A 15,702-nucleotide genomic window follows, 5' to 3' on the forward strand; every position below is an offset into this window, starting at 1 on the left:
GGGAGTTGCATAATCTCATAGTCATAGGAACATGTATATGTCATGAAGAAAGCAATAGCAACATACTAAACGATCGGGTGCTAAGCTAATGGAATGGGTCATGTCAATCGGATCATTCAACTAATGATGTGACCTCATTAATCAAATAACAACACTTTGTTCATGGTTAGGAAACATAACCATCTTTGATTAACGAGCTAGTCAAGTAGAGGCATACTAGTGACACTAAGTTTGTCGATGTATTCACACATGTATTATGTTTCCGGTTAATACAATTCTAGCATGAATAATAAACATTTATCATGATATAAGGAAATAAATAATAACTTTATTATTGCCTCTAGGGAATATTTCCTTCATATAGCATATCAAAATGTTCATCTCAGAGAGTACATCATTTCATTCCATTGTATCATTTTCATTTGAGTTCATCTTGATGCCCGAAATCCTGTTAGAAGAGGGCTACTTGAGTTAATTGTCAGATCTGCTACTCCGTTTAGCACTTTTGTCATTTTTGCCATGATTTTTGTGTGCATGCTATGCCCGTGAGTTCTACATATGTTTTGTTAAGGGTTTTGTCATCTTTCTAGAGGTGCAACCCATGTATTTTTAGGATGTGTGTGGTGACTTGTGCAAGCTTGCAAAGTGGTGCACTTGCTAATTCTGTTTTCAGGGACTTAGTAGTTTCACTAAGTCCTGGAGCTGTTTATCTCATGATGCCATATGTTCATGTTGTTTCCTAGTGATCCGTGCCTCTTTTGAGGATGATCAGTAAGGGAGTTTTGTTAATATTGTAGTCCTCTATCCATCCATGTCTTTGTTTGCAATTATGGAGCACCCTAACGTGAGTCAATCGAGCTCTACTTTTGCTTCGTTGCGAATCTGGGCAGATCGTCAACTTGTTTGCGATTTTGCCGATGTTATTGTAGTTGATCCGTGCATGCTATGCCATTGTTCTTGCCATATCTAGATTGAATTTTGTGCCTTCTTGATGGATGTATGCTTGTCTTGTCATGAATTGCACCGTGGTGAGTGCATCGAGCTTGTAAACATGCCTTCGTGAGTTATGTTTCAGCATGTCCCAGTTTTCACTAAGTCTGAAAACTGATTATGTTTTTGCTATGTTCGTGTGCTTGTTAGTATATTTTGTGATCCCTTTTGGCTCAAGGTCACTAAGGGACTTTTGTTAAGATATTTGAGTAGCTCCATGCCATGTCTTTCTTTGTCATGTTCAGGTCCTGTAGCATGTTGTTTTGTTGCTCCGAAGAGGGCTATATGATCTGAAATTCCAGACAAGTGTTAATTTCACTAAGTCTGAGATCTGTTTGTCATTTGCATTTTTGCCATGCTTGTTTGAACCTCCTAATGGATGAATTGTCCGTAGATCAGTGCTAGACTTTTGTTAAGCATCTTGAATGCTTCCCTGCCATGTATTTTGATGCCATGTTTAGGTGCTGTAGCATGTTCATATCATTGCATTTAGATGCCTACTTGCTGTAAATCGCAGACCGATGTCGTTTTTGAATCGCTTGCCATTTCCAAACCGTAACTCCGATTCCGGCGTTCTTTATATCATTTTCAAGAGATTTCATCTCATCTTTCCAGTGGCACACTTGGATTTCCAAGTTGAGGCCAGGTTCATGCATTTCCTGTCATATCTTGCATTTTGCATCCCGCATCGCATTCCGCATAGCATATCATCTTTGCATCGTGTTGTTTGAGTTTGCACGTGGTTGATTGTATCCTTGTTGCTTGTTTGTCTTGTTTGGGTAGAGCCGGGAGACGAGTTCGCTAACGAGGAGCCCTTTGAGTTTGCTTTTGAGGATCCAGTCAACTCTGACAACTGTGCAGGCAAGATGATCATACCCTCGAAATCACTACTATCTTTGCTATGCTAGTTTGCTCGCTCTTTTGCTATGCCATTGCTACGATGCCTACCACTTGCTTGCAAGCCTCCCAAATTGTCATGTCAAACCTCTAACCCACCATTGTCCTAGCAAATCGTTGATTGGCTATGTTACCGCTTTGCTCAGCCCCCTCTTATAGCGTTGCTAGTTGCAGGTGAAGATTGGAGGCCGTTCCTTGTTGGAACATTTATTTACCAGTGCTCCTCTGAGTGTTGGTCCACCTGTCAGCTACCGGTGGCCACCAGGGGCAACTCTGGGCTGGCCTACCCGTACCTAAGACAATCTGAGTGTGCCCTGAGAAAGAGATATGTGCAGCTCCTATCAGGATTTGTCGGCACGTTCGGGTGGTGTTGCTGGTCTTGTTTTAACCTGTCGAAGTGTCTTGAGTTACCGAGATACCGAGTCTGATCGGAACGTCTTGGGAGGAGGTCTATTCCTTCGTTGACCGTGAGAGCTTGGCATGGGCTAAGTTGGGACTCCCCTGCAGGGATTGAACTTTCGAAAGCCGTGCCCGCGGTTATGGGCAGATGGGAATTTGTTAATGTCCGGTTGTAGATAACTTGAACCTTAATTAATTAAAATGAATCAACTGAGTGTGTTACCGTGATGGCCTCTTCTCGGCGGAGTCCGGGAAGTGGACACGGTGTTGGAGTAATGTTTGCGCAGGTTGCTCTCTAGTTTCTCGCTCGCGCTTTGCCTCCTCTTCCCGCTCTCCTTTGCGAATAAGTTAGCCACCATACTTGCTAGTCGCTTGCTGCAGCTCCACTCATATTTTACCTTGCCCTACCTATAAGCTTAAATAGTCTTGATTGCGAGGGTGCGAGATTGCTGAGTCCCTGTGGCTCACAAATTACTATTACACCAGATGCAGGGCCTGATGATTCCGCTCCAGGAGACGCGTATGAGCTCAAGTGGGAGTTCGACGAAGACTCTCAACGTTACTATGTTTCCTTTCCCGATGATCAGTAGTGGTGCCCAGTTGGGGGTGATTGGGACCGTGTCGCATGTTGGGTTCTCTTTTATTTTGGCGCCGTAGTCGGGCCATGAGTGTTTGGATGATGTAATGTTATATATGTACTTGATTTACGTGGCGAGTGTAAGCCAACTATGTTGTCTCCCTTTTTATTATCATATTACATGGGATGTTGTGAAGATTGCCTACTTGCGACATATGCCTTCAATGCGATTATGTCTCTAAGTCGTGCCTCGACACGTGGGAGCTATAGTCGCATCAAGGGTGTTACAATAAGCTAGGCTCGTCAAGTTTAACCTGGGTATTCTGCTTGTGCAAAACTGGCTTGCACCCATTATATGTGAACGTAGAGCTTATCACACCTGATCATCATGTGGTGTCTCGGCACGACGAACTGTAGCAACGGTGCATACTCAGGGAGAACACTTGTACCTTGAAATTTAGTGAGAGATCATCTTATAATGCTACCGCCGTACTAAGCAAAATAAGATGCATAAAGGATAAACATCACATGCAATCAAAATAAGTGATATGATATGGCCATCATCATCTTGTGCTTTTGATCTCCATCTCCAAAGCACCGTCATGATCACCATCGTCATCGGCTTGACACCTTGATCTCCATCGTAGCATCATTGTCGTCTCGCCAACTATTGCTTCTACAACTATCACTACCACTTAGTGATAAAGTAAAGAAATTACATGGCGATTGCATTTCATACAATAATGTGACAACCATATGGCTCCTGCCAGTTGCTGATAACTGTTACAAAACATGATCATCTCATACAACAATTTATATCATCACGTCTTGACCATATCACATCACAACATGCCCTGCAAAAACAAGTTAAACGTCCTCTACTTTGTTGTTGCAAGTTTTACGTGGCTGCTACGGGCTTCTAGCAAGAATAGTTCTTAGCTATGCATCAAAAGCACAATGATTTTTTGTCATGTGTGTTGTTTTAACCTTCAACAAGGACCGGGCGTAGTCAAACTCGATTCAACTAAAGTTGGAGAAACAGACACCCACTAGCCACCTGTGTGCGAAGCACGTCGGTAGAACCAGTCTCATGAATGTGGTCATGTAATGTCGGTCTGGGCCGCTTCATCCAACAATACCGCCGAATCAAAGTAAGACATGCTAGTAAGCAGTATGACTATTATCACCCACAACTCATTGTGTTCTACTCGTGCATATACCATCTACGCATAGACCTGGCTCGGATGCCACTGTTGGGGAACGCAATATTTCAAAAAAAAAATTATCTACGATCATGCAAGATCTATCTAGGATATGCATAGAAACGCGAGAGGAGAGTGTGCCTACGTACCCTCGTAGACCGAAAGCGGAAGCGTTTAGTAACACGGTTGATGTAGTCGAACGTCTTTGCGATTCAACAGATGCAAGTACTGAACGCACGGCACCTCCACGATCAGCACACGTTCAGCTCGATGACGTCCCTCGAACTCTTGATCCAGTTGAGGCCGAGAGAGAGTTTCGTCATCATGACGGCATGATGACGGTGATGATGAAGTTACCGACGCAGGGCTTCGCCTAAGCACTACAACGATATGACTAAGGTGTGTAACTGTGGAGGGGGGCACCGCACACGGCTAAAAGATCAACTTGTGTGTCTATGGGGTGCCCCCTGGCCACGTATATAGAGGAGGGTAGGGAAGAGGTGGCCGGCCCTAAGGGGGCGCGCCAGGTGTGGGGAATCCTACTAGGACTCCTCCTCTTTCCTATTCCTAGTAGGAGAAGGAGGGAAGTAGAAGGAGGAGAGAAGGAAAGGGGGGCCGCCCCCCAACCCTAACCCAAGTCGGATTGGGCTTGGGGGGGGCGCCACTCCTTGGCAGGCCTCCTCTCTTTCACCACTAGGCCCGTGAGGCCCAATAACTTTTCGGGGGGGGGGGGGGGGGAGGGGGTTCCGGTAACCCCCGGTACTCCGAAGCTCATCCGAAACGACCTGAACCATCCCGGTGTCTGAATGTAACCTTCCAATATATGAATCTTTATGTCTCGACCATTTCGAGACTCCTCGTCATGTCCGTGATCTCATCGGGACTCCGAACAACCTTCGGTCATCAAATCACATAACTCATAATACAAATCGTCATCGAACGTTAAGTGTGCGGACCCTACAGGTTCGAGAACTATGTAGACATGACCGAGACACATCTCCCGTCAATAACCAATAGCGGAACCTGGATGCTCATATTGGCTCCTACATATTCTACAAAGATCTTTATCAGTCAAACCGCATAACAACATACGTTGTTCCCTTTGTCATCGGTGTGTTACTTGCCCGAGATTCGATCGTCGGTATCATCATACCTAGTTCAATCTCTTCACAGGCAAGTCTCTTTAGTCGTTCTGTAATGCATCATCCCATGACTAACTCATTAGTCACATTGCTTGCAAGGCTCATAGTGATGTGCATTACCGAGAGGGCCCGGAGATACCTCTCCGATACACGAAGTGAAAAATCCTAATCTCGATCTATGCCAACTCAACAAACACCATTGGAGACACCTGTAGAGCATCTTTATAATCACCCAGTTACGTTGTGACGTTTGATAGCACACAAGGTGTTCCTCCGGTATTCAAGAGTTGCATAATCTCATAGTGTGAGGAAGATGTATAAGTCGTGAAGAAAGCAATAGCAGAAAAACTAAACGATCATTATGCTAAGCTAACGGATGGATCTTGTCCATCACATAATTCTCTAATGATGTGATCCTGTTCATCAAATGACAACACATGTCTATGGCTAGGAAACTTAACCATCTTTGATTAACGAGCTAGTCAAGTAGATGCATACTAGGGACACTCTGTTTATCTATGTATTCACACATGTACTAAGTGTCCGGTTAATACAATTCTAGCATGAATAATAAACATTTATCATGATATGAGGAAATATAAATAACAACTTTATTATTGCCTCTAGGGCATATTTCCTTCATGGAGGCCCAACACGAATCTACAAGACTAAGTTGTGTAGTAGACATCACACCCCACCACGACTAAGACGCCGAAGTAGGAAACCATACCTGTCATCCACGAACCATGAACACAACACATGTCGCGTCTTCCATATGTCGTCAATGCACACCATAATCTGCATCCGCTCCTGGACTACCACCCAAGCTCTGCGCCGAAGCTGGAGCAGACGTCGTCGCAATGGCGGAGCCCGAGGACATAGGTCCACTACGAGGATGCCGCTGCCATGCTATCCTTACTTGAACAACCTAGTTTCCAAATCCAACCCCAACCATAGAACCGATGGCCTTGTCAGGGAAGGATCCAAAGAATCTTTATTCAGCATCATCATCATCGTCACCGAAGCCAAAACGATGAATAGCCTAAAAACCTAGACCATGAGAGAGTAAAAACGATCCACGCGCGTGGATCCAGTGTCCCCCCTCACCACCGACAACTGAGGTCGCCGACGAAGGGGAGCCGCCGGAGGGTGGCACTGGAAGATTGGCCTCTCCTGGCGGCGACTAGGGTTCTAGCCGCCAGGGACCACTAGTCTCTAGGTGTTGGTAGGTTCGGTTCACCTCATCCCTCAGTATTCTCCTCCCACGACCCTTTGGCTTTTGGTTGATTTTTTTGATAGTCTCAACTAATGCCGCACAAAATAAAGACCAACATAAATACAAAAACTTGTGATAATATAAGGTAAATCGGTACTTTTCAAAATCATGTTCTACATTAACTAAATCAAATCAAATAAATCTTTGCAAAATCTCAACCAAATCAAAATTTTTCTTGCCTTTTCCTTTCCATACCTGAATCAAATCAAATCTTACCATAACCTCAACTAAATCAAAAAATTCTTTGCCTTCTCTCGAAATAGGCTTTCACTCCATTTTATAAATAAATCAACGGAAATGTTAACGCCCAAACGTGTGGGCGTTTGCATCTCGCCCACACGCGTGGATCCGCGTCCGTTCGTGAGGGCACGAATCTTGGCATGTTTCTAGTGCCACGTAGGACTGGCCTGGTGTGTGGGCGTTCAGCCGGTCGCCCACACGGCCGTTTCACCACACAGGAGGGGCTGGTGTGTGGGCGTTCAGCAGTTCTCCCACACGCCACTTTGCACGCACACACAAGGGCTAGTGTGTGGGCATTTGGCATCTTGCCCACATGCCCTTCTCCTCTCCCACACCCAAGATGCTAGTTGCCATGTGTTTTTGCACTGCACATGGCAACTGCCCCTAGTGTGCTTTTATAAGCAGGTGGCAACTTTTTTTACCCGAGTTTGCCATGTGTTTTGCAGGGTACACGGCAACTGCCTAGTGTGCACGTAAGCAGATGGCAACTCTCTTTTTTTACCCGAGTTTGCCATGTGTTTTGCAGGGTACACGGCAACTGCCTAGTGTGCACGTAAGCAGATGGCAACTCTCTTTTACCGAGTTGCCATATGTTTTTGCATGGTACATGGCAACTGCCCTAACGTGCATGTACATGGCAACTGCCCTAACATGCACGTAAGCAGATGGCAACTCTTCCTTTTTACATGGCAACTGCCCTAGCATACTTGTGAGCACATGGCAACTCTCTCAACTGCCTAGTGTTAGTATGTGGCAACTCCTAAAGTTATGAAATCATGGCAACTACATTAGATCAGACCATACATGGCAACTGCAGTTGAGTAACCATGGCAACTGCAGTTGTCCGACATGGCAACCGTAGTTCAGCAACATGGCAACTGCAATTAAACGAACATGGACGAGGGTCTGGACCATGGCAACTGCGGGCGCGTGGTGACCGTCACGCGTGGCGCGCGGGACCAGGAGGTACGAGACCTGACATACGGGCGTGTGGGCGTTATCAACTTCACCCACACGCACGCGTGTGAGAGGGATCGGGAGGGGAAAAAAGAGGCGTGTGGGCGCTAATTGTTTTACCCACACGTAGGTGTGTGGGCTGTTCCTTTTATACACCACACAAAATGTGTGGACGGACTCTCTAACGCCCACACATGTGGCACTTATCGGCGTCCTAAATCAAACACCCATACAACCAGAACCACAGTGGCCAAGCAACTACGATGGCTGGAGCAACATCACAATCATGCCCATAGAAAGCATAAGTGAAATAGGAAAAGAAAACAACCAAGTGGCATGCATCATGACGAGAGTACGAAGATGACAATTTTCGCTATCCTCAACTAAAATTAAATCTTATCAAAATCTAAAATATGATGGGTGTGAGGTGTACATTGGACATGCTTGGTGTTGAACCGCAAAAAATATATATGCGCAATGCACAGACAATTAGCTAGTTAAGCTTAAATGACCGAATCCTGCTAGCGCTAAAATGGCATGGCAAAAAAAATCCAAAATGATGACAGGTTTTTTTATTAATACCTAAAATGACTCAATCAAATTTTTGTGAGGGGTCTCAGTCTTTTCTTTTTTTTTGAGAAAGTGAGGGGTCTGAGTCAATTGTTTTGGGGGAAGATAGTTCTAAGCAAAGGTGTAGCCAGGCCCCAGACTAGCCGGGCCACGGGCCGAGACGTGACGCCGGATTCCTTCTTCATTGGTATAGCATCTTCGATACTGTAGCACATATTCGGCCTGGGGCTTGCCTAGGGCCTGGCCCGGTCCTGGCTAAGCCAGTGGTCCGGTCTGGAGAAAAGTATTCCTTCTTTTTGATCAATATATATATAAAGTTGGACAGCCTAAAAAATACAAATATATATATATATATATAAAGTTGGCCTTTACCCCTAAAAAATACAAAATTGGTGGTGTGAACCAATTAGACTTTAGACTCTTTTTTAAGGCATCCGCGGTGCTAGAAAAAGACGATCTTTTGTCACGTCTTGTTGCACCTGTTTTATTTAGTGAACATGCATGTGATCGAAGATGGGACGTGGAGGAAAAAAATGGTGCTAGCTTAGACGTGAGAGGAATCATCCACAACAGAAAAATCATATCATGGTCCTTATCATTATATCTAACAAACAAGAGTAATGTTTATCTCATCTTAGTAGTGCTACTTTTTCGCTGGGCTCATCAACGGCAATGGGTGACTCAGGAACCTGGAGTCACGCAATTGCATTTGCCCTAGCTAACTAACATCCACTATAAATAAGGCAACATGCAAGCCCTCCGATTGCTCACTCCGTCACGTCCCGCGGGTCAGAGCGCATCTACACGTACGCCCGGCCTCCTCTTCAACTGACGCGAGTATAACTAGCCACCCATAGCGTGGACGCGGAAACTTTCCAAGGTGCGCAACGGCCTCTGCCCCGATCCCGGAGCAGAGCAACAGATAGAATCCTTCCTTCCTCTCCCGAGATCGATCGACGCCGGTAAGATGCTGCCGTACGCGACGGCCGGCGAGGCGGAGGCGGCGCTCGGCCGCGCCCTGACGTGGGCGGAGGCCGCGTGGCTCCGCTACTCGGCGTCGGTGCCGGACCGCTACCTTCACTGGCCCAACATCGCCATCACATTGGTCGTCTACACGCTGGCGCCGCTGCCCCTCGCCCTCTTCGACCTCGCCGCGCCGGCCGCCGCCGCACCGTACAAGCTGCAGCCCAAGGTGCAGCACCCGCCGGCCACCTTCTTCCGCTGCTACATGGACGCCGTTCGGGTCTCGCTGCTCATCATCGGACCATACCAACTCATCTCGTATCCTGCCGCCAAGGTCTACTACACCTCTTGCATTGTGACTTACTGGTTATAATTAGGAAATTAGGTTTTTTGTTCATGAAAAAAAACATAAAAATGAAACTGGAGTAATGACTTAGATCTCGCCTACTATTACCGAGTTAGAAGATGGAAATTGCATGTGAACGTTGGAATCTTTGAGTAGACACTTAATTTTCAATCGAAACTTCTGGACCTGAATTTAGATTGAAAAACAAATCACTAGATAAATACTGTGCACTAGCCTGTTATTAATTAGTAAAGATTCATGCTCTATATGGCGTTGATGTAGATTATTATAATCTCGTGTGACTGACCAATTTTTGTATGTTCTACTGTTTGCTAACAATTTTTTCCCTATTTCTGTCGCTATTTGTACGCAGAAGAGTGTAAAATAAGTCCAGTACAGCACAGTTCAGCAACTGCAAGCTGAGCCTCGTTGGATAAAGGTTCAGAGACGTAACTTAGGTCTTTTATCTGGATGAGTATTAGCTACCTAAAATTGATAGATATATAAAACATACATGGACATGGTGCATAGAAATTTCAACTGATGTAGATGTAACTATTTAGAAATCCAATGACTGAAAAACACTAAGAGTAAGAACATGAGAAGAATCATTCGCAAAAAAAAACATGCGAAGTAACTAGGAAAGCACCTATATATGCTATAAGAAATTTAAGTGCCTAGAGAACAAACTTCCAAGAAAACAACTCAGTTTCTATATTGTGTGTTTGTTAGATAATGGACATACGGACGGGACTTCCATTGCCGTCAATGGGGGAGATAGCGGCACAACTGACGGTATACTTCTTGGTGGAAGACTATCTGAACTACTGGCTCCATCGGCTGTTGCACACAAAATGGGGCTACGAAAAGATCCACCATGTTCACCATGAGTTCACGGCACCTATGGCGTATGCCGCATGGTATGGACACTGGGCTGAGATGCTCATCCTTGCCGTGCCCTCCTTGGCTGGCCCTGCTCTCGTCCCATGCCATGTTACCACGTTGTGGATCTGGTTTGCTGCACGTTTGGTTGAGAGCCTCAACATACATAGCGGGTAACATCACTTCACTCCATCTAACGGGCTTTTTTTCTTCTTGAATTCAGATATCTGACTTGTTTCATTTCTAAACATATTGAGACCAATCAAATTAACTATAAACATGTTCTTTTGTGACCGGAGAAAAAACAAGCTTTGTAACATGTGTCTTGTATAATAATTCTTTGACTACAGATTTAAGTTGCCATTCAACGCTGAGAAGTATATACCGTTCTATGGAGGGGCGGAGCACCATGACTACCATCACTACATAGGAGGACAGAGCAAGAGCAACTTCGCTCCTGTTTTCACCTACTGTGATTATATTTATGGAACGGACAAGGTATCTAGAGTTCTGCTATCTTACACTTGAATGATTTAAAACCATATGAATTAAGAACTGATGGCAGGTCACTAAGTCATCTTTCGATCTTTTTTTAGGGCTACAGATATCACAAGGCAACTCTGGCAAAGGTAAGCTTCTACCAATCTTTTTTTTAAGAAGCGTCTTTTCAACAATCAACATTATCTATGCTTAAGCATAATAATATTTCACGCCAACTGTTACAATAATAGTGTGATATGTTGGCTCTTTTTCCTTGAAAACTTGTCCACTTCCTAGGGCAACTTGTCCACTTCCTAGGGCGTGGCATCTTGGTTCTCTGCTAAAGAACATTATTTGACTCCCACCAACCATAGGTTGGATAGATTGATTTTGGATTTCCACTATGATTATTATTTTCCTGTACTTGTGAACAATTCCTGATATTTTTTCCTTAAGAAATAAGTTTAAAATTATTCATGTTGGTGGGATGGACTCCCTCCCTTCACAAATATAAGATGGTCTAATTTTTTGTGAATCGGATGTATATAAATACATTTTAGTGTGTGTGTTCATTCATTTTAGTCCATATGTAGTCCATATTGAGATTTCCAAACCATCTTATATTTGTAAATGGAGGGAGTATATAATACATACACGCACCCATACCCTTAATTATCAGTTAGCTATAGGGTAAGTTTATAAGTTTATATTGTCAATTCTTATTCTCTTAAACTTGTAATATGACTCAATACATAGGGAAACAAAAATGAAGGTATTTATTTTACAGACTACCTGCATCCTAGGATTTGTTGAGGAGGCAAACATCTGGTATTATCTTAACTTTGTTTGTTTTTGTATCATTGCATCGAACAGCTGAAGGAGTTGGCAGGCAGCGACGTTCAGAAAGGAGTCGACAATGGATTCAACAATGGAAAGCAGGACTAGAGAGAGGTTGGCTTCAGAGGACTCATGGTCATACAAATCCTATCACTAATTCAAGTGGTCTCCGGATATATATCCCCATGATGGAGTACACTAGCATAAATAATTGTTCTATGCCAATCATCAACGTTGAGTGGCTCGTGAACCACCGGCAGAGTCGTTCCAAGTGTTAATTATTTCCAGTTCTCCATTCGTACACATAGCTCCACTACTTCTCTATTATCGAATGTAATAATGATGCTTAGTTCGTGATATGCTTGAAAGTGTGCTTCTTTGCATACTACGTGACATGTCTCTAGCAAGCAGGCATGTGGGAACCGTCAAATATGGAGACATAGTCGAGAGCATTTGCGTTTGTACTTCCAATATCAGATGTTGTACATAATTGGACAATCTATCTTTTTCCCTATATTTACGATATATGTTGTCTTTCGGTGATCAGTATTTTTTGTGAGGTTTTCTTTTGGGGGAATTTTCGATGAGCAATATGAGTATGAGACTACAAAATTCTAGAGGATCACCTTGGCAATCTTGTTAGTTAGAATTGATGTGTTTGGTTTTAGCCTAACTTCTACGACAAAATAGTTGACTAGCCAAATATTTGATGGAACTTTTGCTTGCCTTTGAATTGGTCAACAACGGCTAGAAAAAAAATAGAATGGGTACAAAAACATTGGTAGCTATCCAAACATAGACCAATTTTTTTTTTGTCATGACCAGAAAGTTGATAGGGCGTGAGTGTTGGCCACCATCCAAACATACCCAAACTGTGCAGGTAAGTATTATTCCTCGATCGCCCGAGAAATCTCCAGAAAGCATTCATGCAAGGATGTTTTTCAGCTTCTTCGTTTTATGGGCTCTTATCTATCGTGCCGCTTGTGCTTTCTCTATAAAGCGGGGTGATATGTCCATTTCGTATATATCACGTCACTTTTGCAGTGTTTTACACCTGACAGAGATCAAATCACTACAAGCTCCACGATGGCGACTGCAAACTATGTCTTGTAAATAAAGGAAAGAACATCCAAATTTACGAGAAGATACAATTAGCAAAATGTTAGCCCAGGGATTGTCGCTTTGTACGGTAACGACTATCCGTGGACCAGAGGGGATAGATTTCCCCAGTTACTTGTAACATGTGGAAGAGTGGATAGAGCCCTGCCCGTAGTGGGCGGAACCCATGTTAGTATATTTCTTATCATGAACGTGACATCGCATCGCAAACCAGAAGACGAAAGCTGGGGAAAACGACAACTCAAAAGTTAGCCAGGCCTTAGCAAGTATCGTGGATCCAATTGTTGCTTTTCCTTCTCTTAATTTCCTTTTATTGCCGTTCCTAACAGAAAAAGGTAATCATATTGATAGGGATAAACGATGTCTTCTCTTACGCAAGGTGGTTAGTAGTTCTAGTGCAGTTCATCCACATGGACAAGTGTTCCTTTTGGTAACTTCTAGAAATGTTCCACTTTTAGTCCTAGTGCGAGAATGATTCTCGATAGATAGGCTAAACGTATGTGATTTGTTACGTATCCTTTTTGTTTTCAATTCTAATACGTTTTGGATATATCAATATGGACTACATACGGATTGAAATGAGTGAACAAACACATCAAAACATGTCTATATATATTTAATTAAGAAAAAGTAAGAATATCTTATAATTCGAAACGGAGAGAGTACTCGGGAAATACAATGAAACTTGTTAGGGCATCTCCAAAGGCAACCCGAAAAAACCTCCCACATTCATCCACAGACAGGGGACCAGTCTGCGGACACAGATGCGGGAGGACGTCATCCAACGCTAGCTGCATACATTTTCACAACAATTCAAATCAACCGGGTGAAATTCGTGCAAACACGATGAATTTTGATATAAACACATCGGATTTCATTGAACGTAGGATAATTTGCTTATAAAACTGGACGATATTTCGTCCAGTGAACTAAAACCCTAAACCATCCTATACTTTACGGTGACCTCGTAGCCAATGCCGGGATGGCCGGCTCCTCCTCCTCCCTCATTGTCGCCCGACCCGCCGTTGGAGTTGGAGTCGTCGGGTTTGGGGCTGCGGAAGGTGGTCGCGCCGCGACAGGGCTTCCTGGCGGCCGCCTGGCGCTCGCCGATGATCCTCTCCGCTTCCTCCTGCACCGTGCGCAGTGCGCCCGCGGCCACCGATAACGTGGGTTGGGGGAGAGAGCGGCGGTCGTTGAAGGCGTCGTCGTTGGCGACGGCGGCGATCTCGACGAGGGACCATTCCTTGCCGTACTTGGCCATATCCCCATCGAGGCAGCGGAGACGGTGCTTGGCCGTCTTCGACGTCGCCACGGAGCGGTCCAGGGCCCAGGCGTGCGCCAGGTATAGGTCCGTCGCGATGTGTGGGAGCGGGACCTCGGAGTCCGCGAACTGGGATCGGCGCGCGGCATTGCGCCAGTCCCGCCGGAGCTGCTCCCGGTAGGCGTACTCCTACGCCGTCTTGGCGCTCCGGGACGATGACGACGAGGAGCCGCCGCAGAGGTAGTGTTGAATGCGCCCGCGTGCCTTGGGCAGGGCGGCGGCGGAGAGCATGGAGGGGATGCCGGCTCCAGCTTCACGAGGAGGAGTGCCCCCAGGTGGCGGGGCCGGGCTGTTGGTGTGGACAACGGAGCGATGGAGCATCAGCTCCATTTCCTCCTCGAACTCCGCATCAGGGCCGGCGTAGACATGGCCCGGCACCGCTGGCGTGGACTGCGGCGGCGGCGGCTGCTGGTCCTCTTGGTCGGCGGAGGAGATGACGATCTCCACCCACGTCGAGTCGCCGCCTGCCAATGATAACGACGGCCCCGGAGGTCGAGGGCGGCGTCTCCACGAGCCGCCAAATCCCGCCCCAGAACCGCTTGCCGGCGCCAGTGCCCAGGACTTGCCCATCGTTAGAGATGTGGAGGAGGGGGTGCGACGAGGAGGAGTAGTATGAGGAAGGAGGAGGGTGTGATGTGGATCACGCCGGAGCGTGGCTTAAATAGTCGCGGCCAGCCATGCGAAGGGTCAATCAGCCGCTTCAATGCGGCGCAACGGCCGGAGTTGGTTCCTGGCGAACGTGCGTTCGCATTGAAGCGACGACTGCCGAGAGATCACATCGGTCAGCGCCGCCCTCCCCTCTCTGGTCACACCGCGTCATCATTGCCGACCTTCGCGTGCTTTGGGCCGGTATGAATGCGACGTGGTAAGCAACACGTGCATCGGAAGGAAAGCACATGAGGGGCAGGTGACGGGTTTTTGGTAGGCCAGGGCGGTCAGAAGCGGGCTTGAGAGCGGTCCGGACTCCCGCAAACCTCCCCACTTTCACTAGTAGAAAACAAGGCTTTGGTCCAGGCCGGCTCAGCCCATTAGTCCTGGTTTAGTCTAGAACCGGGACCAATGTGAGCATTGGTCCCGGTTCGTGAGCCCAGGGGGCCGGCCGGGCCACGTGGGCCATTGGTCCCGGTTCGTCTGGACCTTTTGGTCCCGGTTGGTGGGACGAACCGGGACCAATGGGCCTCGCTCCTGGCCCACCACCATTGGTCCCGGTTGGTGGCTTGAACCGGGACCAAAGGCTTCCCTTTAGTCCCGGTTCATGTCATCAACCGGGACCAATGAGGTGCCTATATCTACCCCCTCGCGCAAGAGCAGAGCACAGTGCTCTGTTTTTTCTGGCTGAGGGGGAGAGGGCTTTGTGGTGCTCTAGCTCACCTCCTATGCACATGAGGTGTTCGATGGAATGCCCGAGCCACACTACTTAAGCTTTCTCCTCTCGAAGCTCGACCTCTAAGCTCCATTTTCCTCGAGATTTGTCTAGATTTAGCGGTCTGTCACGCCCCGTCCC

General features: G+C 46.2%; 1 protein-coding gene across 1 annotated transcript; it reads left to right on the plus strand.

The window, feature by feature from the left end:
- The first annotated feature begins 9,003 nt into the window (after positions 1-9,003).
- LOC125550745 (very-long-chain aldehyde decarbonylase GL1-10) lies at positions 9,004-12,283 on the plus strand. Its single transcript, XM_048713826.2, has 5 exons — positions 9,004-9,547; positions 10,292-10,614; positions 10,792-10,939; positions 11,038-11,070; positions 11,795-12,283. The coding sequence occupies exons 1-5, from the start codon at positions 9,218-9,220 to the stop codon at positions 11,864-11,866; spliced, it is 906 nt and encodes a 301-aa protein (XP_048569783.1). The 5' UTR covers positions 9,004-9,217; the 3' UTR covers positions 11,867-12,283.
- Positions 12,284-15,702: the final 3,419 nt, after the last annotated feature.

This window comes from Triticum urartu, chromosome 4A (genome assembly GCF_056163025.1).
Source record: "Triticum urartu cultivar PI428250 chromosome 4A, HENAU_Tu73, whole genome shotgun sequence".
NCBI lineage: Eukaryota > Viridiplantae > Streptophyta > Magnoliopsida > Poales > Poaceae > Triticum > Triticum urartu.

What these genes read in the sequence shown, in the direction of transcription:
- LOC125550745 (XM_048713826.2), top strand. Translation starts at nt 9,218, where the DNA reads ATGCTGCCGTACGCGACGGCCGGCGAGGCGGAGGCGGCGCTCGGCCGC. An exon ending in TCTCGTATCCTGCCGCCAAG is followed by an intron (nt 9,548 to 10,291) that starts GTCTACTACACC and finishes TGTGTTTGTTAG; the next exon opens with ATAATGGACATACGGACGGG. An exon ending in ATATTTATGGAACGGACAAG is followed by an intron (nt 10,940 to 11,037) that starts GTATCTAGAGTT and finishes ATCTTTTTTTAG; the next exon opens with GGCTACAGATATCACAAGGC.